At 37.1% G+C, this 26,574-nt stretch overlaps 1 protein-coding gene and 1 long non-coding RNA gene across 5 annotated transcripts in view; both read right to left on the bottom strand.

Annotated features, from left to right (window-relative positions):
• The window catches only part of LOC144977198 (putative tRNA N6-adenosine threonylcarbamoyltransferase), a 162,863-nt gene that overhangs the window by 74,208 nt on the left and 62,081 nt on the right, over nt 1–26,574 (bottom strand). For all 4 annotated transcript variants that reach the window (XM_078922147.1, XM_078922146.1, XM_078922144.1 and 1 more), the window contains exons 6-7: nt 15,473–15,568; nt 9,868–9,917 (exon numbers count right to left, since the gene is read on the bottom strand). In XM_078922147.1, the coding sequence (XP_078778273.1) occupies nt 9,868–9,917; nt 15,473–15,568 (146 nt within the window). The remainder of the gene's footprint in view (nt 1–9,867; nt 9,918–15,472; nt 15,569–26,574) is intronic.
• Nucleotides 19,557–24,361, bottom strand: LOC144977201 (uncharacterized). Its single transcript, XR_013646268.1, has 3 exons — nt 23,849–24,361; nt 21,313–23,313; nt 19,557–20,952 (listed from the first exon to the last, which is right to left on the bottom strand). It is a non-coding gene; the product is annotated as an uncharacterized LOC144977201 (long non-coding RNA).

A 26,574-nucleotide genomic window follows, 5' to 3' on the forward strand; every position in this document is an offset into this window, starting at 1 on the left:
GGCCCAAAATGAGAAAAAGATCTTATTCCAGCTTTTTGCATATTCGAGGGACAACTAGTTTGGTCAAATCACTAGCCAAGCCTAAGGTCCAGGGCTTTGAATATCGTTCAATTAGTTCCGAAAGGTAGGAAGAGGCAGTAATGTCAAGACAACGATACACTAAAATACAAGGTTTGAATTTAATCCTTTTCTCAACAGGCAACACATGCAGGTCATGAAGCAGAGGTCTGGCAGAATCATACCTACACTTCATGAATACTACTCTGGCAGTGTTCTTCTAGGCACTCTGCAGATGTCTCAGATTATGTTGTGAAATGCCAATCAACAGAGCATGACAATAATTTAATTTCAATAGCACGAGGGACACACCCTCTTGTTTGGTCACATCCTCAGATATGAACTGTCGAATGAAAGAAAACTTTCTTAATTGGAAAAAGAGAGATCTAACAAAATTATTAACCTGATGCTCCATCGACAGTCCAGAATAAGAAAGTGCCGAAGTTTTTCACTTTGTCAACAATTTGAATGGAAGCATCTCCAAGCTTAAGATCTGATTCACTTTTCCACTTCTTGTTCCCCATATAGTGCACCTCTGTCTTATCATCTTTCAGTTTTAGTCTGTTCTCATTCATCCATTTCTTACCACTTGGAGTACACTTCTTACTATTACTAATGTCTGACACTCCTTGCAAATTCCTTGTATTGGAGAAGCAGAACAACTGTGTATCATCAGCATACTGAGAGTAAGACAGACCAAAACTTCTGATGATTTTAGACAGCGGGCCAACATACAGAACAAAAATAACTGGTCCAAGTGCTGTACCCTGAGGGACCCCACAATCAAGAAAATTTTCTCAGATCTATGTTCAACAAACGTAATAATCTGTTATACAAAGATGACCTGAACCAATCAAGCACTGTACCAGACACGCCATAAATTACTTCAAGACGTTTTAGGAGAAGATTGTGGTCAATCGTGCCAAAAGTGTAGGTCAAGATAATTCAGCAAAAAAACACAAACCATAGTCTATAGCAGGGAGAAGATCATTAACAACCCTAACAAGTGCTGTTTACATCAAATGATGCTGCCCATAAGCCAACTGAAATTTTTCTTCAAGAGAATTAGTACTTTTTCAAAACAAGATTTTCCAAGATTTTAGAGAGAAAAGGTAGATTATAGACAGGGCAATAGTTTTTCAAGTTCTCTTTATCCAGATCAGATTTTTAATAAAAAGGGTTTGACATTATCAATTGTGTAAATGTTTGGTACAGCACCTGATTGCAACGTATCATTTACAGTATATGTAATGGGTGTTGAAATTACATCATTGCATTTTTTTTAGCAGCAGTATTTACAGGGTCCAGATCATAACTTTTAGGTGGTGACAACACAATGCAGCCACGTAAAGTCAACTTCAGTGATCTTTGAAAAAGAAGTTGGTAAATCTGCCTGATTAACCCTCTCCTAACCAGCCATTTTCAGAATTTTCCCCAAAACTTCATACCCACCAAACACAAACAGAAAAGCAACAAGCACATTCCATACATAATATTGTTCGAAAAAATGAACTCTATTACAGAATGTTAGGTTTTTATAGCTATAGCAAAAATAAATGAAATCTGGATGAGAAAAGTGATGGTTGCATCGTAACAAATGTGACGATTTTCCAATAGGTGGTAAGGAGAGGGTTAATTAACGATGGAAGAGCTGCTTGTGTTTGAAATTGATGGCTTTGCCTGATTTCTAGCAGCAATGGAGAGTTTCTTATCCACAGCTTCTCTGGACTACAGAAATATTCTCTCTGCTCACCTCCTGGGTGCTTGACGTCTCAGCCTCATAGCTCTAGTTCTTAAGGGCGCATGTTTGTCCACCATATCAACAATTGACATGTTGAGACTACTTGCAGCATTTTGATTATCATAATGTCTTTATTCTTCATATTACGAAATAACATAATTTTTTAAACTTCAAGCTTTGTTGGAAATTAAATGCAGAACCCAAGTAAATGATGGTCATAGATTAACTAATCGAAATTCAAAACGAAACAATGTTCACTATCTGGTGTGATCACATGATCTATTGTGTGGCCACATTTATTTGTAGGACCACTTACATGTTTGATAAGGTAGTTTGCTTCCTTTTTATTGCCGAAAAAAAATAATCAATGTTAAAATCACCCATAAAAATATTAGGCTTGTTCTTTATATTTATTTAATTTCTAAAGAACATATTACCATTGTATATAGTTTGAGATCACCTATAAGTCTCATCCAGACACAAGCATAGGATCCAACTAAGAGGAACACACTCAAATGCTTAAATTATATATTCAAAACAACAAATTATAACAATAAATAACAGAGAGATGATTCACCTGGAAAAAAATATCATCTCCCAAAACTATCCTTATGCATTTGACTGTTTCCCTCCCAGTTAATGGCACACTTAGGGAGGTCAGGAACCCCACCCAATTTGTTGTTTATGGAATGAAAAGACAAATTCACCGAACTCTGAAAAAAAAATCAATTGTTGATATCTTGTTTTGTTCAAGTTCAAGGTCTTTATCTGCAAAAAGCAGCAGCCTCTTATGGTTCTCACACTACTATGTTATGACGATCGACCCAATCAGCAAAGTCCGGTCCGCACTCGTGCACCATCGCAAACCCGCCGGGTAGCATCATCACAACACACCGTTCGACTAGATGCTCTGCTGTCTCAGGATCTTGCCCACAGCAGGTACATGTTGGGCAGTCAGAAAGACCCCACCGATGAAGCGCACTGGCCGTGAGGTAGCTCCTCGACCGAAGCTGATTCGCCGTCACCCAGTGTCTCCTCTTACTGGTATCAAAGCATGGCAACTTCTCACCAAGCTTAGAGGAGGTAACGTCCCCGCCCCCACGAGGGATTGAATTCGTCCAAACCGACTTCCATCTCGTATGTGGCAGCTCTAGACGTAGTCAGGGATTCTGCGTACAAGGGTTGCCGGGACTTATTTTGGCTCGAAACGGGGGGCGCCGTCCATTATGCGCATCAGAGGAGTATCCCCATTCCCTCTCTCTTTGATCTTACTCTGCCAGTTTCCCGTAATCGTCTCCCTCCGGACATCGGGGGGCTGGATCGCTGCCATTATCGGGCCCCATTCTCTAGGAGTTGTTGCTAGCGTTCCTGACAAAGTACATAGGTGCATCGACTTGCGAAGTTTTACATCCACCTTCTCAACGTTTCTGCTTCCACCCCACACTGGAGCGCAACACTCCGCGGTGGAATAGCATAGTGCCAAGGCAGATCCCGCCAGCTTCCTCAGAAGACTGTTGCGCTTCTCTATCTTCCGGGCAACCCCTTCGAGATGCACCCGATAGGTAAGGCTGCGATCCAACGTCACCCCTAAATATTTTGCATGTGGCTCATATGGGAGTGGCTGGTCCCTGACTAGGACATTCAGTTTGCGGGTGTGCCAAGCACTGCATAGGTGAAATGCAGTGGCCACGGTTTTTGAAGTGTTCATCTTACGGTTTTTGAAGTGTTCATCTTCAGGTACCACTTGTCGAAGTTGGATTTGAGTCTGGTGAAGTCCTCGCTGAGTACGCTCTCGAGACGGGTCCACACTTTACTCTGAGTAACGAGTGCCCAGTCGTCTGCGTATCCCAGCCTCAGGGAGGAAGTGTTCGGTATATCGCTAATGTAAACGTTAAACAACATTGGCTCAAGTAACGACCCCTGAGGGACCCCATTCTTCAATTTCCTTACTTTGCTCGTGGCGTCTCCCAGCGCGACGTGGAATTGCCTTTCCCCTAAGATCGAAGAGAACAACTTCAAGGTCTTTTTGCACCTTATGATTTTTGCAAAAGGCGAATTGCCCATCAATGCAGATTTTATACAATTATGTGGTGACTTTCTCAATTATTGTTATTGAGTTGAAAGATAAATGTTTAATGTTGTTGGTAATATCTAGGTCTTCTGGTGGGAGTGTGTTCCATTCCTTGATGGTTCTTGGGAAGAAACTGTTTATATATAAGTTGGTTCTGTGTGTTGGAATTGCGAACTTACTGTGTAATTTCTTGTGAATTTACAGTATTGTTTTGTAAAATATTGTGGTAGAGTTACTGCTGTACTGTTCTGCAGAGAAGTTGGAGGTGTTTTTCTTTCAGCCGACTCTCCAATGTTTTCCACTGCAACAATTTCAGGGCCTAATAACTCATCCTGATTTGCGCAAGTAATTGTTGGTGACAAACCTCAAAGCTGCCCTTTGAACTTGTTCGATTTTCTTGATGTGGCCTTGCTGATAAGGATCCCACACTGTACACGCTTATTCCAATACGGGTCTGACTAAAGCATTGTATGCAGGTTCCTTCACCTTTGGGGGGGCACTGGTACAGATTCTCCTCAGGAAGCCAAGGGTTCGATTTGCTTTTGCCACAATATTATCAAGAGGATGGTCTCATTTCAGTGATTTGTTTCGTTGGATTCCCAAGTAGGGTATTGTGTCCAAGTGTTTTAATAACTGACTGATTATTTGGTAGTCATGATTAATTTGCTATTTTTAGTTTCTTATTGACATTACAAAGCATTTCTCAGGGTGGAATTTCATCTGCCAGGTTTGTGTCGATGACAGAAGTGAGTCACGATCATTCTATAATATTCCTGCGTCATTCTGGTTTTCAATGACTCGAAATAAGAGGCTGTCATCGGCGAATAGTTTGAGCTTGGTAAGAGTTGATATGTTTCTTCCTAAGTCATTAATGAATGTTAGAAATCAGTCAGAGCAGTTGAAGGACAGTTCCTTGAGGTACCCCCGATAAAATGTTGCATTTCTCACTTCTATGCCCATCCAGGACTACTTCCTGAGTTCTGTCGCTGAGCCAGTCTTCAAGCTTTTGTTCCTTTTGTTTTGAGTTGTTTTCTTCATCAATGGTCTTTTTGGAGGACTTTGGGTAAATGTTTTTAATTCCATGGTGTTCCATTTTTATGAAGAGTCATCTATGGGGCACACTATCACATGTCTTCGAAAAGTTTAAAACAAGTAGATCTATTTGTTTTCTGATGTCTAAAAAAAGAGACAGGCTGAAAGGAAATGGCGAAAGAGTGGCCTAACTGTATTTAAGGATATCTACAAAGCAGCTAAGTCGGCTCTTTATAACGCCATCACATGCGCAAAAAAGGCCCACTACAACGAAAAATTTCAAAGCATTACATCTTGCAAAGAACTGTTTTCCACCGCAAACGACCTTCTTGGCAGTAAGAAATCCACACCCCTTCCAGCGTCTAGAAATAACACCGAACTAGCTCAAAATTTTGCCAACTATTTCCACGACAAGATAAAATCCATTAGGGAAAACATTGACAATACATCATCATCATCGTCACCGAGCTTTGGACCATTCCATGGAACGCCACTACATGTTTTCGATCCAGCCACTGAAGATGAAGTGAAGTCAGCCATTTTAGATATCCCATCAAAATATTGTGACTTAGTAGACCCCATCCCAACTAGTATTCTTAAGACTTGTATTGAAGAACTGTTACCAACAATAACTGAACTTATAAATAATTCGTTGGTCTCAGGTAGTGTCCCCGACTCGTTTAAACGTGCCATTGTTAAACCACTATTAAAGAAGTCCGATCTAAATGTAAACGAACTGAAAAATTACAGACCTGTCTCCAACCTTCCATATCTATCCAAAGTGCTTGAACGCATTGTGTTAAAAAGACTTTTGTATCATATCCATCTAAATAATTTAAGTGAAAATTTCCAATCTGCTATAAATCACATCATAGCACTGAAACTGCCCTTTTAAAAGTATGCACTGATATTCTTAATAGTATTGACAAAAATCATGTCTGTTTATTGACTATGTTGGACCTTTCGGCTGCATTTGACACCATTGATCACGAGATACTTATTAAACGATTAGAAATTACTTTTGGAATAAGAGACACTGCGCTTAGTTGGTTTAAATCATACCTAACATCAAGATCTCAGTCGGTTCTGATCGATGGCGCAGTATCAGAAACATTTCCTCTAAATTACGGCGTTCCGCAGGGGTCTGTCCTTGGTCCTGTTATTTTTACTCTTTATACTCAACCTCTTTCGGATATTTTTGTTAAAAATAAATTAATGTATCATTTCTATGCTGATGACACTCAGATCTATGTAAGCGATATCCCTAGTAATATCCCATCATTGATTACCCGTGTTGAAGACTGTATTAGAGATGTTAAATGCTGGATGGAAATTATCAAGTTAAAGCTGAATAATGAAAAGACAGAGGTGATGGTGTGTGGTAGAAAAAGTGTTTTGAAAGACGATTTTCTGAAGTTTACTCTAAATATAAATGGGTGCACAATTAACCTCTCAACGTGTGTGAAAAACCTCGGGGTAATGCTAGATCAACATATGACTATGCAGGCACAGTTTGATTCTCTATGTAGAAGTTTGACAATAGGATTAAAAAGAATTGCTTCAGTTAGACCTTTCCTAACAAGAGAAGTAACATGCAAACTAATAACATCTTTCATACTATCTAAAATAGATTACTGTAATTCGTTAATCTCGAATGTAAACAACGATAAAATATCACGCCTTCAAAGTATCCAGAATGCGGCTGCTAAATTGATTTTAAGAAAGAAGATAACATCCTACTCGTTGCCACTTTTGTATGAGCTGCATTGGTTACCAGTTAAAGTGAGAATCGAATTCAAACTAGCAGTATTGTGCTATAAGTGCCTTAATGATCAAGCACCATTGTATATTACTGAATTTTTAGAAACTTATAAGCCAACGAGGAGTCTAAGTTCTGCACTAGATTCTACAAAATTAATTGTTACAAATAAATATAAATATAAATTTTACGGCGGCAGATCGTTCAGTCACGTCGGACCTTCCATCTGGAACTCTCTTCCTAAAAGAATAAGAGAAGCGCAGTCCTTATCAATATTTAAATCAAAGTTAAAACACCATCTCTTTGTTAAAACACATCTTGATTAATGCATCTTTGTAATTTGACCCCAATATGAATGTTAATTTAGTTTATGTTATTATATCATTATTTTATATTATTTCCGTATTTGACATAGCATGTGGATGTATTATAACATATCTTGTATTAATGACTTTATGTTTAGTTATTACATTGTTGTATAATGATAATATTATGTTGATGTAGTTTGTATAATGTTTCATTTGTATAATAATGTCACTGTATTATTGTTTCGCGCATTGAGCATCACCCAGTGATGAAAATGCGCGTTATAAATGTCATGTATTATTATTATTATTTAATGCCATTCCTATTTCTTCTATGGTGTTTACGAGCTGGCTTTCACAAGATGTTGGTTTGGTGGTGGACGATAAATATAGTGAAATGGCTTTTGAAAATTCTTTTCATGAATTCAGAAAATTCAGCATACTCAAAGTTTCTAATATATCATCACGGTGGAATGATATCTTGTTTAATAATGGTGGGTTGTAAATGATTGCAGTTCCACCACCTTCCCTCCCAATGGGTGGAAATGAAAGTCTTTGGGTGTAATTGCTTTCAGTATTGGATCAACATGTGCATGGTTAAGTCATGTTTCCAAGATGATGAAAATAGTCATATCGGGATCTCCGATTATGTTCTGTGTATCTTGAGTTTTATTATGGCACAGTCTAACATTTAATAATAAATTTTTATAGGATCACTAAGTGCAGATTATTGTTGTTGTTGCACTTGTTGTTGCACGAGATGCTGCTGCTGCTGTTCTTTTTGTCAGTCATTTTTTATTTGTATGATTGTGTTTCTGTACCTTTTGTTGTCACAGTAATTGTTCCTTTCATAGTGTCTGTCACTGTCACAGACAATGATGGCATTAAATAAAGAATGATGAGAAGTATTTAAAGTGATTAGATTGGATGGGGGATGAAGAGGGTAGGGAAAACGGGATGGTCCATGTCCATACACTGCTGGTAGCAGTCCTTTTTCTTATCCCTCCTCGTTGACGACTGTTCGATGATTTAGTGGTAAAATTAGGTGATGGGAACAGGTTTGTCAAGCATGATAGTTAAAAATAGGATATTAAAAGTAGATGTAATAAATTTGTACGGTGTACACTTGTAGAAATATATTGAAAATAAAATTTAAAAAAAAAAAATTCCCTTCAGTCATCCATTAGGGAAAACTTGTCTCGAGGGTCTATTCCAAAAGAACACTAGAATAACCAAGGCATCAGCTGCAAACTGAACTAGGGCCAGGTGACTTGCTCAGGGCCACACAGCACAGTGGGTATTCGAACTCTGTACCTTTCAGGAAAGAAGCAAAGACTGTACTGCTATTTATTCTAAATTTGAATGAAATCAAAAAAATTCACCTGACATTGCTGATGAAAACTGATAAAATTATTTTGTAGGAAAGACAATATTGTCACGAGTGAAATGATATAAAATTCTGTTTAAGAGAAAGACAATGTAGCAATGACTATCCTGCACAAATCTTTGGGCCTCTTTTTCACTCACGAAGTGCCCGAATTCGCGACAAAATATGGGACGAAGCCGTTTCGTATATGCTATTTAAAAAAATTAATTACGACGCTGTTTATTGATGAATATGACTGAAAGTTTGCACACAGTTAGAAAAAAGGTCATTTTAGATTATGTCAAGCGACAAAACTCGTACGATTACCAGAAGGCCGTTAAAAATAGATTTTTACTCTTTGGAGTAAAATATTTCTAAAACTACCGGGCGTGGAGGTTTTGTCACTAACAAGGTAATACATGAACATTTCTTCTTTTTGGTTGTAAAATTTCATATGAATATGACGAGTACTTTTGCCGTATTTTACAAAACACCATCCTAATTTGCTCTTCATTCGTAAAAGACAGAAAGCCATTTTGCCTCCCTAAAGCCCGAATCATCACAATACAAGTTCAAAACGATTTGGCACCAAACTGAGAGGCTGAGCGGGTCGTGGCAAAGCGCTTTCTGATTGGTTGACCTCGTTTTAAAGTTCATGACTAGTCAAAATGTCTGCGCGGTCTCACTGGCAGAGGGATGTTTATCGTCTGCCATTGCGTTTGAGTTCAATAAACAGGTGATAATTTGACTGTTTAATTTACAAGAATTTAAGAAATTATAATGTTAAAAGTTTTTGATTGCAATATGACCTACAACAATCTCAGCATGGCTTTAATTATTGCGTTCCAAGTCACGTTCCACCAGTAACCTTTATCCCCTTGTCCAATTTCTCTTTTGCCTCTATATTTCTTCCGTTTATGTACGCAATCTCTCACCCCTCTCTCTCTCTCTCTCTCTCTCTCTCTCTCTGTGTGTTATATACCATCCAGCTCTAAAATTATATAAGTTAGAACTCTTCTAATATTTTTATCATATTCTCTGTCAAATTTGCCATAAAATTGCCAAGTTTCAATCTTTTAATCCACTTATTATGCAAGATACAGCCAAAGGTCGAAAAAAATGCCGAAAAAGCGTCCCATATTTTCGCGTTTTTTTCCTCTTTGCGGGTCATCCAAATAAATGACACCTTTGAAACTGCATAACTTGTTTATTTATGAATGGATGTTCAAAATTCAAAAACTTTTTTACTCAGTGGATATAGGGCTTTGATTTTAGACATAAATTTTCCTCAAAAAAAAAAGAAAAAAACATTTTTCATAGTCATTGCTACACAATGGTCCTTTAAAAATCCCAACATAGAAAAACACATACAAAAATATCAGCCTGCTATGCGTGTTACAAATGACATTAGTTCTAGTATCTTTCATTGCTTCATTGTAGAGAATGTCAAAAATATTTTGAGCAATTTGAAATCAAAAGGGGGACAAATTCAACAAAGAAAAGGATCTTTACTGATGGCCTAAACATCACACTTACTGTTTGGCTAACTGTTCTATGTTATAACCAGGACTTGGGTCATTGGACAACTGAAATAAAATGTGCAATCAATTTATCACAAAATTAGTGCAAAAGAATATAATATTTGTCAACAACAAATGAAAGTTAGGGGGGCGTCCAAACAATCAGTTATTTGGTTCTTTTACAGTATGTACGAAACTGCTTCCCAACTGGAATATTTCTTGATGCCAAATTACTATAATGAAGTAACTAAATCATATATAGCAAAGTGCGAAAATAAGAAAACACAGAGTTAAAGTTAAAGGTAATCAATCATCCTTTGAATAAAAAATCTGTGTTAAATTTGGCATATATAAACAATTTGTGATCTATATGCAACATATGGATGCGAAGCATGGACTATCAGCAAAGCAGAGAGCACAAAGATCACAGCTTTTGAAATGGCATGCTACAGAAAAATACTCAGAATATCATGGACTGAAAAACAAACAAACAAAGAAGTCCTGAGAAGGATCGGAATAAAATCACCAATTCTTCTTCAAACTGTAAAGAAATTGAAACTAAACTATTTGGCCACACGACTCGCCACGAATCATTAGAAAAGCACATTCTGCAGACAAGGTAGACGGCAAGAGAGGAAGAGGTAGACCAACAAGAAGCTGGGAACAAGATATATGTGAATGGCTGGGAATGACAGCAACTCAAGCAAGTAGACTGGCGGAAAACCGTAATCTGTTTCGCAAGAAAGTTCGGGAAGCAACGTCCTACGCAGGATCAGCTGACTAGATGATGATGATCTATATCAAAAATATATACATTTATTTACTTATCTCTCTATTTACTTGACATCTTTATCTTCTTTTTCTTTTTTTTTTTTCTTTTTCTGTCTTGCAGTTTTTAGCTAGTCTATACATATTTTCTATCAATTTGTTCTTTTCTCGACGGTTTGGTACTGCTTTATCAGTTCAATGGGGTTTTGGGTTTTGATAACTATTTTGTGTAAAAGGTAAGGCAAGAAAAGATTTTGAAAGATATTAAAAACAAACAAAAAACTGAAATAAAAAACAATTGATTTTATAACTTCTGTTGTATACAGCTTCCTCTTCAACTACTACTATTACTACTACTACTACAACTACATGCTGCCACCACCAAAACCACCATTACTACTACTACTACTACTACTCCTCCTACTACTACTACTACTCCTCCTACTACTACTACTACTGTCCTTTTGTCGCCAATTTTGACTGTCGACTCATCAGTCATCACTAATCACCACATCTGGTCTTACTGCGAATGTGAAACTAAAAAGTATAATTTCGGGAGAATGTTTGAATCCCCTCCCCACCCCAACCCCTTTCTTCCTCCTTGCTCCTCCTCTGTCTGGTGGCCCTTACAAACTTCTTATTAACTTCATCACCTCTCACTTATGTGTGTGTGTGTGTGTGTGTGTGTGTGTGTGTATGTGTGTGTGTGTGTGTGTCCCTTGAAAAGAGAAAAAAAGGGGGAAAGAAACAAAAACAATAATAAAAAAACAAAACAAAACAAAAACAACAATAAAACAAAATAATCTGAATACGAAAACAAAACATAGAAGTAATGGTCGAAGCAGCAGCAGCAGTAGCAGTTTCAGCAGAAGTAGTAGTAGTAGTAGTAGTAGTAGTAGTAGTAGTGGTAGTAGTAGTAGTAGTAGTAGTAGTAGTAGTAGTAGTAGTAGTAGTAGTAGTAGTAGTAGTAGTAGTAGTAGTAGTAGTAGTAGTAGTAGTAGTAGTAGTAATAGTAGACTTGCCAACCATGTCCGACTCAATTTTTTTTGCATATTTTCTATGAAATTTCATCATGTTTCTTTTTTTGCTTATTTTCTTAGAAAAAAAGCTTTTTTTCACTAGAGTGAAAATAAAAACCCCAACTAAAACCATAACTTAATCCACTAGGGAGACCCACAGCAGAATAAACATGATATGTCAAGCTAACAGAATCGCATTTGAAATTTTACAATAACATTGCCTGGCTACCCATTTTTGATCCTACATAAATATCAGCATCATCTGTCTTCCAAATGGCTCACGTGCATGATCCTTTTAAAACAGAAGCATTATAAATGAATGGTGACGATGGGTAGTTGACATGTCATTAACAATGATTACAGGTTCCTTTTTATCTTCCTAACATGCAAATTAAACACAACTTGTAGAAGAATGGGGCACAACTAAAAGGTTTAAGAAGAGCATACAAGTCATTCTGTATCAGGATCATTTGCTTGCTTGGCCCAGATTTCAACTGGTATATCAGATTCTGGGATTTTGCATTCTAGGATCATGTGCTGAATGAGAATAAGCTAGGCCTCAAGAACATCTAAGGAAGCAACAATGAAATGAAAGCTGGTTTAACCAGGCAATTGACTGATCCTCTACTAATTCATTTGGGCCGCAGCTTCAACTTTTCTTTAAAAAAGCCCTGATGAGGCAAATATCCAACTGGGTAAAGTAATAAAGTCTTATGATGTGAGATGACAATTGGCAAAGGTGGTTTTCTTTTGTTTTGGGAAGTTCTTTCCTTTCAAGTATGCTTGTTTGTTTTTAAGGGTTTTACAGCGCTTGCAACACATTTAGGTCATATCAGCGCCAGTAAAAAGGAAGAAAATGGGATAGTAAAAAGTTCTAGAATTACAAATAAAGCACCCAAGAAAAAGTAAGACATAGGGGAGCTGGGAACAAATAGGGATCAGATGTAGATTCCAAGAGCACACTATCAAAGTACTTAGTTTGAGACCACCTATAAGTCTCATCCGGACACAAGCACAAAATCCAACAAAGAGGAATACACTCAAATGCTTACATTATAAATTCAAAATAACAAATATAATAATACATAACAGAGAGATGATTTACACATTTGTTTGACTGTTTCCCTCCCAGCTAGGACTCCGGCCAGGGCCAGGACAATACTTAGTAAGCTCATTCCAAGACAAAGACAGAAAGCATGTTGGAAAACAGATATAAGGGGATAGAAGACACAGTATGTATCCCCCTGCCCACTATGGGAGGTCAGGAACCCCACCCAGTCTTTCAAGTATCACTCAGTCTCACGGTCCATTGCGAAGTCATTTTGATCCTTGTTATTGTAATTGAGACTGAAACCCATATCACATATCTTAGCATGCTAGAAAAATTTGGAAATAATATCCACCATCACTTTTTACATGGATTCATGGAGATTGTGTATTTTGGAGACGGAGAGGACCAGGCAGTCAAACACACACTATAACTCAATGCCAAAAATAAATGGAGAGAGAAGTCTACAGCACACAATAATACTTCCAACTTATTCGAAGTAGCATTACAGTATCTCGGTCAAGGACACCACTATTGGAGGTAAAATATATATAATATCTCGGTCATTGACCTCTCTTAATACAATATTATAATAATATCTGTCATCAACTTCATAAACTAATCATACAGACAAAATGTGTATTGATTGACCATAGAGGATGATAATGAAACTGCCCATAGCTTAACACTTTTTAAACAAATTTTACATCTTGCGTATTTTACCTCATTTTCTCCTATTTGTAATAAAAATCCTAACTAAAATACACAAAATCGTACTGGTTGGCAAGTCAGTAGTAGTAGTAGTAGTAGTAGTAGTAGTAGTAGTAGTAGTAGTAGTAGTAGTAGTAGTAGTAGTAGTAGTAGTAGAGTGGGGAGTGGTAAAGGGAGATTTAAATAAATAGATAATTAATGTTTTAAAAATATATAAATCCTATGCCTGATGTGTCTTTATCATAACAGAGCTGCTTAATATAGCCAAGAGACTATTTTGTTAAGCCAACCACAAGATATTCAAGAAACCGCTTGTGAACATTGAGACCAGAGTTGAGGTGGGAAACCATCTATGCCAATGCTTTGTTGATACCGAGATTCTCGTTTCGAGAACACAACATCGATTTCGGTGCTTTTGTCTCATCGAAAAATATGACATCAGCTACAGGTATTTGTCGATAAATTATCACAATGACAGTTTATTGATGAGCATGAATGTAAGGGACTTAACCAACATATCAGAATCTAGACAACGATTATACCATTTGTTTGCCCTTGACCATAACACTCTCATAGAAGGAACAATATTTGACGGCTAAACCGCCAGGACCACTAAAAAAACTAAGCAATCTCAATCCAGAAAGCAATATGGAAAGGGAAAACTGATATAGACCAGTGAGATAGAAAACATAGCAAATGTGACCTCTCTGTTCACCTAGGTAGATCAAAAGACTCGATCTAGGGAATCTGCAATATTTGCTGAGAAATAAAGGTTATAACGAACAGGGACTCCGAATAATAAAATAACCCTAACTCACTGACTGCCACAGTCGACACATGTGCGTTTTTTAAATTTTGACCTTTGACTGCCATGGCCGAACCCCCTCGGTTTCATTCTACTTCTGACCAAACTGTATCGCCCATGGCAGTTTAACGGTGAGGTAGATCATTATTTTATCTTTCATTTCACATCAAACATGATGGGAGCAGGCCAAACTAATAAAAACCTGGCATTTTTTCTTTTAATTTTCAAACATAATGGAGAAATGAAATCAATTAATTGTAATGCTCGACTGAAAAACAATATGAAATTACTTTTTTTTTGTTTTAGTTATTATTCTAATTATGTTGCTGATTGTTTTCTGTTAAAAGAACATTAATTTTTCCAGCTTTTAGTTAGAACAGAGGTCAAAATCGGTTTTTTTTTTTTGGGGGGGGGGGGCATAAAATTGCTTCCTTTTCAAAATATTACTGTGCTATCCAGAATTTAAATGCAACGATACAAATCGTATCATTTGAAAGAAAAACACAAGCAGATTTTTTTGCTTTTTAAACTGTTTTATTATCATAAAAATTGTGAACATGGTGAATTTTTTAAAAACATGCATAAACCATGCATAAGTCAGTGGCTTTGCAATTCTGAAAACCTTGGCAGTCAGTGAGTTAAATTAGAAAAGGTTTACAATTTAGTCATAAATTAAATTGTAAAAAATAGTATAACTTTTAGATTTGCCAATAATTCAAAGCCCATTACAAAAATTTTACATTGGCTGTACCGAATAATTTTGACTCCCCAAACTTATATTTTTTAAAGAATAGATGGGGCAACGAGAATGGTTGTTTGTGTTTAAAGACAAAAAACAAACAAACAAACAAAAAAAAGCAAAGAATGAGAAGCAAATGAGAGATTTTATGCCGCTTTGAAGGACGCAGAACTGGTTGAATGAGACTTTTAAAAAAAGTTGAGATGCTAGTTGAAAATGTTTGTATCTACTAAGAAAATAAAGGGCCAAAAATAGGGGTTTCTGAATCCCTCATTGAAGTCTTCTCACTGAATGTGACCTCGTTGAATCTGGCGCCCATTGTATTTGAACAGCCTGTAATAGGAATACCTACAAACATGTATTGTTACTTTTTAAAAATCATAATAAAGCCTCTATATGATTTCATCTTCCTTCAGTGATTTTACATAAAGCTGTCAAAGAGTATTTTCCATTATCTGTTTTCTCAATAAATGTACAAAATGTGAAGAAATCTAACAAAATGGTTTGGAATGGAAATAAAAAGCACAATACCTTTAAAACTCGGGCAAATCTGTCCAGACAATTACCAACAGCAATGTCTATGGTCTCACCAAAAATACGATAACATCTTTCAGAGTAAGCAATGACCTGAAACATTTCAAAATAAATTCAGTGGCATAGCCTGAGAATTCAAAGAAAAGAGGCTGAGACAGAGTGAGAGGCTAGGGATGGATTATCAGAACAGTAAATAAAAATTATGGTTATACAACATGTACATAATTAACAATATAGACCATAGTATTAAATTGCGGTACAGAGAGTGTTGAGGTCTTCTCTAATTTCACAGTGAAATGACTTATCCAAACTATGAGAGGCATTGGTGAGCAAAGTGACTCCATCCGAAATATTTTCAAGTACTTCTTTGTTATCTCCTTTCACCATCTCCATAGCCCTACAAACTGCAATAATGCCTTTCATAAGAGAAACCTGCACTTTCTGCAAGGATGCGTCCCTCATTCTAGAGGCAGGGGATATATGCTTAAAAACCTCCTCATTACATTGGATAACCTCTAGTCTAGTGCAATTGGCTGACACTGGATATTTTCAGTGAGAGCGGTAACCGTATCCTTGGGCAGACCGTCACATAAAACCTGTGTAACACCAGTTGAAACATTCTCTGCCAGCACCTTCCCTTTCACTTCTGTCCTGCCTACCACATTCTCAAAATATGAGAATGTCTGTTTCACCATCCCTACTACTCACTGCCTGGCACCACATCAACTGACCGCGAAAGGTCAGCATTACATGTATCTTTACTACCTGATCGCGAAAGATCAGAATCATTGTCATCATTACTTATTGATCGTGAAAGGCCAATATTGATGTCATCATTACTTATTGGCAGCGAAAGGCCAATATTGACATTATCATCTTCCTCCTCCATTTCATTAAAATGGTCAAAGGCCTCCTTCATTTGGCTCACCACTGGCACCAATCCCAAACTGAGTTGTTTTATTTCATTTAGATCTAGTTCACTGCTACCAACCTGCTAGCACTACTACTCAGCACTGTTACTGCACCCCTCCGTTTTCTTTCCTTTTCCTTTCCCCTTTACACCTCTAACACTTCCTTTCCCAACACATTCCTTCTCGCTCACCCCGCCTTTCACTTCTCCACCTCCTTTTCCTTTCTTTTCGTCCGCTCAGTTACTCTCAATTGTTTCTTTCTCCATCACTGCTTCGGAGCCAAAGACGGCGTTCATTGTAATTGTAAACAAAGGGACAGATGGCAGGCAATAACTAGATAAACTATTGTTTAAATTTGCAGTTTTACGAATATATATATGTCTATCCAGATCAATATATTCACAACATATAAATTTAACACAGTTCCTTTTGAAAATACTGCTGTCTTAAGGAAAAAGACTGTATATTTACTTGCAATAAGAGGCCACATATGGTCTTTTTCCTTAAGACAGTAGAATACACTCAAATGCTTACATTATACATTCAAAATAACAAATATAATAATAATACATAACAGAGAGATGATTTACAAGGAAAAAAATATCATCTCCCAAAACAATAACTATGCATTTGACTGTTTCCCTCCCAGCTAGGACTCTGTCCAGGGCCAGGTCAAAACCAAGTAATCTCATTCCAAGACAAAGACAGAAAGCATGTTAGAAAAGATACTGTATAAGGGGATAGAAGACACAGTATGTACCCCCCTGCCCCCTATGGGAGGTCAGGAACCCCACCCAGTAATATAGAAATCAAATTGAAGTTGGTGGGCTCAAGTGATCAACGCTAAAGCAACGCTATAAAGTGATCATGTGACGCATCACTTCCTCCAAGTGGCTCCTATTGACATTAAAGTAGACGGAATAATTATAATTTTTTTTGTATAGTACTACGACTTACCAGTCAGCTGTGTCTGTCTGAAGATGGAAAGGTCACTTTGTCCCGGACTGCCCCGGACTGCCCAGGTCTACCCCGTACTGCCCCGGTCTGCTCCAAAAATGTTTCTCATTGTTCTGTATTTCAACTTGATTTCCTGATCACCATCCATTCGAAAGATCTTTATTTCAATTATAAAAATTCTGCGGGGAGGGAGGGCAAATTACACAAGTAAATATAACGCTATGCAGACCTGCCCGATCTCCCCAGTGGTTACCATCGCTAGTCATTTTTCACCAGATTTAGTGACTTGTGTTGGGCTCTACATTTCTATAGAGATGGTTTTATTACTTTTTATTTCAAACTTTACAAAATCGTGTTTCTAGATTTGTCCAACTGAAAATGTATTGTTTAAAAAAAGAGACGAGTTACTTCTTTGTGTGCGTCTGTTCGCTTTCCATCGGCATCATAGAGAGTACCTATAATGGTTGGTGGGTTTGGGGGGTGGAGAGGGGTGTGGGGTGACACGAGCCGCCACTGCTTTTATGTTTCAGTTGGGTTGTCCCCTTGAATGTCTGGACCATCTATTATAACGCCTTTTACTGTTATACTGATGTTTGACTGTCAGTTCGTCCATCGGTTATGCTGGCGTGTGTGGCCGTAATGTCTAGAGTTAATAAAGTGTGTCGCATACTTCAAGCAATCAAGTGTTTCTGTTCTCTCGTCCCAATCGTAATTTGTCTATAAGGACAGAATTTTGTGTTTAAAATATAAAACATTCCTTGACAGAGAATAAATGTCAAAGTAAAACACTCTCCGGGGCAGTCCGGGGCACAAAGTGACCCAACCTGTCTAGAGGTAAAATCTAGCCTCCCATCTTTATGACTTGCAAAGATATTTCCTCCGGCTCCGAATAAAATAAAATTGAAACAAAGAAGGCACTTTTTTTTATATTGACTGTGAGCCATGGAAAACAATTGTACCTGTTATTGTTTAATGATCTATTTTGATTTCCTTTAATTACAATTACAGAAAATAAATAATCCCTTAATTGAAAGATTATCAACTCGCAGAGAATTTGTGTGTACTTGCAAATAGTCAGTGATTCATAACTTCTTAACTTAAACAAAACATCTATTCCCAATGCCAGTACAAGAACATTTCAGTCAAAGTGATTCTTATATACAATGAAATCAAAATTATTATCTAAAACAATTATTCAAACATAAACACTATCACATTAATAAGAATAAATTGCAGAAGCTGGACATTTATAAATAAATATCACTGCATTAAGGAGATTCCACTAGTCCAAGAAATATTATACCAGATGTAAACTCATTGAAAAACAAGCAAAACAACCGCTAACAATAGTAACAATAAATTTCCAGTCAAATTAAAACACAACTTGAGCTTTTTAAGCTGTTATGTAATGCAATATCCACTAAACGTACTCAAAGCGCTTTACAAAGTGTCCCTGACCAACAGCAACACATAATATGTAGAATGAAACACGACGCCTGTTAGGCGATAATACAATTTTTTTCCAACAGAGACAATGCTGTTAATGGCAAGATACTATTTTACACCTGAGTAACGTGAGAGAATGTGAGTAAAGAGCCTTTTCCAAGGACTCAATATGTACCAAGGGAGGCTTGAACCCAGGACCTTCCGTTCCAAAAGCGAGCGTCATACAACAAGACCACATAGCCGCAGAACAAGTTTACCGTATTATTTGAAACAAGAAAGCCAGACATAGTATTAGGATCAGAAACATGACTCCATAAAGACATTTTGGACACTGAACTGCTTTTTCACGACGATTATGAGATTACGTATGAGATTTATACAGACAGAATAATAAAGGCTAATGGTGGTGTTATGTGTATATTGGTCAGATGAATGATCTAAAGTATTATCATAAAAAAGGGAAAGGGCAACAAATTGTTCTAATGTTAAATCAGGAGCTGTCCAGGCCCAGTACAAATCATCAGCGTCGAATAGACCTCCTGGCTGTCCTGTGGTAGAAAATCAAAGTATCAAGGTTGCTCTAAGCTGGAAGTTAAAAATATTTATATATGCAATAAAATATCAATCGGCTATGCAGTGATGCCAAAACCCCGGTTTCACCAGAAAAAAATCCGGTCTGGAGCAAAAAAATTCCGGGTTACAAATTCTGGTGAGGTTATATTGTTCCAAGGGTGCTTCCCCCCCCCCAAAACCTCAACCACCACATCATCACTGCCACCACTACAACCACCACAACCACATCATCATCACTAACACTACTACAACCACTAACACCACAGCATCATCACTAAATACAAGAAATACAAATGATTGGTAATAAAGTTACTGCAAGGGCTAAATGAGTGCAAAGACACAGATCCTGATTGATACCAACCTGGCAACTAAAACTCTGTGCCTTTAATCATTATATTTCAAGCCTCACTTTATTAAAGAAAAGTACCAGACAATTGGAAACAGGTCAATAGTATACTTATGAATAAGAAAGGAGACAAATCAAATCCTGAAAATTACAGACATGTTTAGAGCACATAATCTATAGGTCAATAATGAATCACTTGGAAGAAAACAACTTACTGATAGGTGTACAACTCAGATTTAGAAGACAACGATCATGTGAAATGCAATTGATAACAGCATGCAATGACTTTGTTAACAGTATTAACAAAAATGGAGAGACTGATGCGATCTGCTCAATTTCTTAAAGGCTTTTGACAAAGTCCACCACAATAGCTTGCTCAGATTTCAGGGAACATTTTACGGATAAAACCCTTAATTTCAGGAACAGAACACTGGGCAATAGTAATGTCTTAAAAGACAGTCAAACATTTGATATCAAGAGCATAAAATGGTTACAATGGCGGTTGTGCCAGAGGTAATTATAGTCCGTTCCAAGAATATTGCAAATTCCTCCAAAGTTACGAAATATGGTGCCATGATTTTTTGCATGCTGGCTTATATTAAAAGTGACATAACGAATTTTGAATACCAATAGTGATTGACTAGAGTTTTCTTACAATGCCAAATTCCTTTTATCTTTTCATCGTTTGCAATAGAATATGACTGAAACTTTATAATGTTTACAGTAATGGTGTGTTGATTCTCTTTCCCATGGGGAAAATAATCATAACAAAGTTGCATTCAGTGGCAAGCTTAGCAAATTAATTTGAGTTATTTGAAAAAGTTTATTAATAGATATAATTTATCTAGTATTTCATGGTGTTTAAACTTTATCCCTTCCCTTGTGGACAACACCATACAATACATTGGACGACACTAGCAGCCCATTAGGTGCTTATACAATTTTTGGACAAAGACATTGATGTTAAAAAAAAACAAAAAAAACAGGGGGATTCTCGAATTCTTACACGCATCTCCAATAGGATGAGGAGAAATGCCTTCACAAAGACATAACACCTGACCAACTGTTGAGCAAGTTTTGCCACAAAATCCCACTGGTCACCCATCGAGTGCACTAAATGTTCGACATTCTTGAATTATGTTTATAGGGGGAGGGGGGTGTGTTTGTGCTTAGAATGTATTAATATGAAATATTACTGAATGTAAACTTCTTTAACATTCCATGTAAGTTTTGGACAATATAACCTTTTTTTTTTTTTTTTTTTTTTTGTTTGTTGCTTTAGGTCTCTTCCAACACAATTGAGGTTATATGAGAGACCGCTGAAACAAAAAAAACAAGCAATCTAACAAAAATAGTACAAATGTAAATCAAAATCATAACCTAAAGATATCATAAGCTAAATTATAAATAACCAAGAACAAACAGTCAGAAGATTTACAGAAAAAAAAAATATCCCTGTCAAAAATACAATCACAAACCAAAGAAGAAGGATAGGCTAGTAAAGAGAAGAAGAAACGACATCACTATCGGATCGTACACCCATGCGAACATCATAGGTATATGATTCAAGGGTGATGCTCCCATCCAACCACCCGCAATATAACCTTTCAAAGGAACTACAGTTTTCAAATGCAAGCGATGCCTAATTAAGATGACATAATACAAAACTTTTAATTTGACCTCTCCCCTCTGAGTTCCTGGTTGTGAGCCATATTGCTATTTGCCGCATGCCATGAAAAAGAATTCCGCACTTCGCCTCTCTGGAGAAATACTTGTAAATTTTCCTCTTTGTGACAAATGTGCATGTTAAATCCATATTTTTATCAGTTTTATGAATGTAGAAATCACAACAGGAAGCTACGCCTATGGCTTTCAATTATTAAATTGTAACAATTGTTTATGTCAAGTGTGTACAAAGTGTACAATTCGATGTGTCATTTTGAACCCAGGATGTCTTAGTGAGTAGTGGACATGATTCTCATGTAATGTAAACCCCTGGTCAAACCTGTGGGCGAGTTGAGTAATCATCATCACAACAGAATTCACATTGTAAAACATCAAAATGTTCACTCATGCCAGACCCTGCGTTTTTTATATACTGTAAAGAGGAAAAATCCTAAAGTATGGTACTGTAACCGATGCAAAAAAAAAAAAAAAATCGGCTTAATGTCACTAACAATCTAGTATCCGAGCCAATTATCATTAAAATCCATCAGATATTGTGAAGATATCCCATGTCAACGTGCGCATGGGTTGTGGAACGGACAATAGTTTCTAATCTGCTTGCAACAAAAAGGGTATCCTCACTCACTGGTTTAAAAATATAATATTACTTGGATAACTCCTCAATAACAACACTACTGGTGAGATTAACTGACCATAATAATAATTGTGATAGAAAATAGCTTACCAATTTCCAAATTATAACCGTGGTAGGGTTGATGTGGTGGTAGAGGTTTTAGTAGTGGTTGTAGGAATGCTAATGGTGAAGATTGTGGTAGTGATGGTAGGAATTATGATGTGGTGGTTGTACTAGTTGTGGTAGGAAAGATGATATGGTGGTGTTGGTTGTAGTGGTGGTGATAGGGATGATGTGGTGTTGGTGGGTGTAGTAGTGGTGGTGGTAGAGATTGTGTGGTAGTGGTGGTTGTAGTATTGGTGGTAAGAATGATAATGTGACGGAGGTAGCTGTAGTAGTGTGGTAGGAATGATGATGATGTAGTTTGTTGTGGTGGTGGTGGTTGTAGTAGTGGTGATAGAAATGATGTGGTCGAGGTGATTGTAGTAATGGTAGCGGGGATGATGTTGTGGTGGTGGTGGTTGTAGTTGTAGTGGAAGGGATGATGATGTGGTAGTGGTTGCTGCAGTAGTAGTGGTAGAAATGATGATGTGGTGGTTGTTGTTGTAGTACTGGTGATAGTTATGATGATGTTGTGGTGGTGGTTGTTGTAGTAGTGGTAGAGATTGTGTGGTGGTAGTTATTGTAGTAGTGGTGGTGGTGGTGGTTGTTGTTGTAATGGTGATGGTAGGAATGATGACGTGGTGGTAGTTGTAATAGCAGTGGTGATTATTGTAGTTGTGGTAGAGATGATGATGTGGTGGTGGTTGCTGTAGTAGTGGTGGTTGTAGAGATGATGATGTGGTGGTGTTTGTTGTTGTAGTAGTGGTGATAGAGATGCTGATGTGGTGGTTGTTGTAGTAAATGAGCTCTATAAAAATTGACTGAAACTGAAACTGAAACTCTTCATATCGGAAAAATCTAAAGAATCGAAATGAATAGTAAACAGCAAGTCTATTTGCTGATGACAGCTTACTGTAAAGGCATATCAAAGATGAGAAAGACATGGCATTGCTACCTCGACCTCGACAAACTACAGGAATGGGAAAGGAAATGGAAATGAACTTTCACCCTCAGGAATACCAGTTTCTACGCAGATCGAACAACAATTTGCCAATTGAAATAGCGTATATTATTCACAATGAATCAATTTGATGTGCAGAAGATTCAAGATATTTGGGGATCACAATAAATGACAAAATGAAGTGGCATAAAAGCATAGTTAGCAAACACAAAGGAAAAGCAAACCTTTCTACAAAGGCAACACCTGCACTGTGTGTTTTGTTTGTTTTTAAGGGTTTTACGGCGCTTGCAACACATTTAGGTTATATCAGCGCCAGTAAAAAGGAAGAAAATGGGATAGTTAAAAGTTCTAGAATTACAATTGAAGCATCCAAGAGAAAGTAAGACATAGGGGAACTGGGAACAAATAGGGATCAGATGTAGATTCCAAGAGCATACCACCAATGTACTTAGTTTGAGATCACCTATAAGTCTCATCCGGACACAAGAACAAAATCCAACAAAGAGGAACACACTCAAATGTTTACATTATACATTAAAAAATAACAAATATACTGACACATAACAGAGAGATGATTTACAAGGGAAAAAATATCATCTCCCAAAACAATAACTATGCATTTGACTGTTTCCCTCCCAGCCAGGACTCCGAACAGGGCCAAGTAATCTCATTCCAAGACAAAGACAGAAAGCAGTTGGAAAATTGATATAAAGGGATAGAAGATACAGTATGTACCTCCCTGCCCACTATGGGAGGTCAGGATCCCCACCCAGTACACCTGCACTGTGACGAGTTGGTAAAGAAGAAATAGTACATGATGTACAGTAGGCCCAACTTATAGTAGAGCAGTTCTGTATGGGATCCTAAAACAAAGCACACATTGATCTGGAAAAGATACAGAGAAGAGCAAAAAGGTTTGTTGTGCCAATTTCGAACCAGCGGTAAGCGTCACTAAACTTATCCAATAACTCAATTGGGTACCACTTGCCAAAAGAAGAACTCAAAACAAATTAGTTGTCCTTTACAAAGCCTTCAGTGGATCAACTGACCATTAAAAAAAACAGGACATGAAACTTCTCAATGTCTTTCGCTATTCCATACTCCTGAACAGAAGTGGATATCTATTTCTTTTTCCCCTCCAACATCAGACCTATAACTCTTTCAGCCATTACGAAAAAGTCTGGCTCGGTGAAATGGTTTAGAATGTCATTGTCCATCACCAGATATGCTCATTCGTAAGATAACAGACAGGCCATTTATATCTTCAATTCGAAGTGTTGGCCTCCGAGGAAGAAAAAGAAGAAGAAGCAGAAGAAAAAGAAGAAGAAGCAGAAGAAGAAGAAGAAGAAGAAGAAGAAGAAGAAGAAGAAGAAGAAGAAGAAGAAGAAGAAGAAGAAGAAGAAGAAGAAGAAGAAGAAGAAGAAGAAGAAGAAGAAGAAGAAGAAGAAGAAGAAGAAGAAGAAGAAGAAGAAGAAGAAGATGTTTTTGTTGTTTTTAAGGGTTTTACGGCGCTTGCAACACATTTAGGTTATATCAGCGCCAGTAAAAAGGAAGAAAATGGGATAGTAAAAAGTTCTAGAATTACAATTAAAGCACCCAAGAGAAAGGAAGACAAAGGGGAACTGGAAACAAATAGGGATCAGATGCAGATTCCAAGAGCAAACCATCAATGTACTTGGTTTGAGATCACCTATAAGTCTCATCCGGACACAAGCACAAAATCCAACAAAGAGGAATACACTCAAATGCTTACATTATACATTAAAAATAACAAACATAATAATACATAACAGAGAGATGATTTCCCAAAACAATAACTATGCATTTGACTGTTTCACACAATAACTATGCATTTGACTGTTTCCCTCCCAGCCAAGGAATTCCATCCAGGGTCAGGACAAAACCAAGTAATCTCATTCCAAGACAACGACAGAAAACAATTGGAAAACGGGTATGGTGGGATAGAAGACAGCGTGTACCTCCCTGCCCACTATGGGAGGTCAGGATCCCCACCCAGAAGAAGAAGAAGAAGAAGAGGAGGAGGAGGAGGAGGAAGAAGAAGAAGAACTTGCAATAAATCCAAAAATAATGAACACACGATAAAGAACTGAAGAATATAACTGAAATTTTTAAAAACTAATTAATGAATTCGCACAAAAAAAATAAGGAAAAGAGGAGAAGCCAGTCTTATTGAACTTCAGCTTCTGTCCTGTGACGTGACGAGTCCAATTGTTTCATCCACTGACTTGTAGTAATATACAAGCCTACTGTATTCTCCTGTATATAACACCACTATGTATGAAGTTTAGAAAGCTAGGACTGGAAATGACAACCTTCTATTCTCAGTAGTAAATAGCATATAGTATTTACTAAGCATTAACAAATGTGCTTATGCTTCCAAGGATCCCTTAAAGGTGAGTGTGCAGTTTGTGGGTACGTGTGAGTGTGCGTGGGTGTGTGTTTGCGTGATTTTGTTTACACCAATAGGTGAATATATTTATTTGTTTGAAATAATTCTTTTCGGTAACTTTATCTTTTAATAAGCCAAGAATAGCAGTATCATCTGCATATTTCACTATAAAACAATTTTCAAAGGATGGTCTGCAGTCGTTGGTGTATAAAATGTACAGGATTGGGGAACTCACGCAGCCTTGGGGACATCCGTTCGACAAAGTTCTTTTGTTGGAGATATGTTCACCCAATTTTACACACTGCGGTCTATGGGTCAGAAACTCTTTATACCATTTAACCCCATTCCACTCCCAATTTTCATAGTCCTATTCATACCCCATGGGGTGGATTTACACCCCTATTCCAATGATAAGAAAAAATGCGAGTTACCCTATTCTTTTCCATTGGGGTGGTTTTACACCCCTAGTCAAATGGTAAGAAAAAAGCTTTTTACCCTATTCTTATCCAATGGGGTGGTTTTGCACCCCTAAGTAAATGTAGGATAATATGAAAAGAACTATTATTATTATTGCTTTTTATTATTATTATTATTATTATTATTATTATTATTATTATTATTATTATTATTATTATTATTATTATTATTATTATTATTATTATTATTATTATTCAAGCCGCCAGTTTTTACCATAATGAGTGCAAAGAATAGAGATAATAAAATAGACTTTTGTTTCACAGCTTGTTCTATTTTTATTTTTTACATTTTCCACACCATGACTCTGACTCTGATCCAAGTTTTTCATTCCTTCCCCTTCCTGTTTGTCACATGATCCTGTTACAATAATTACAACACAGAGCAGATGTTCCTATCTCCCTGTTCCTAAGGTTGTTCTATTTTGTTTTGAATATTAATTTGATTCAATCATTACAATAAAATCAAAACGAAGTGAAAATGGCGGCGGATGCAAATAGGAATGTTTTTCAAGCATTTCAAGGGCCTTAACAACTGATAAAAACAGTTCAGACGTTATTGATCTCCAGCCAGTTCATCTTTCGGATCCGTCACTCTTAGAAAAAGTTTCAACTCTACAT

The sequence above is a fragment of the Berghia stephanieae genome, chromosome 7 (genome assembly GCF_034508935.2).
Source record: "Berghia stephanieae isolate SIO BIC M18660-M18661 chromosome 7, UCSD_Bste_1.3, whole genome shotgun sequence".
NCBI lineage: Eukaryota > Metazoa > Mollusca > Gastropoda > Nudibranchia > Aeolidiidae > Berghia > Berghia stephanieae.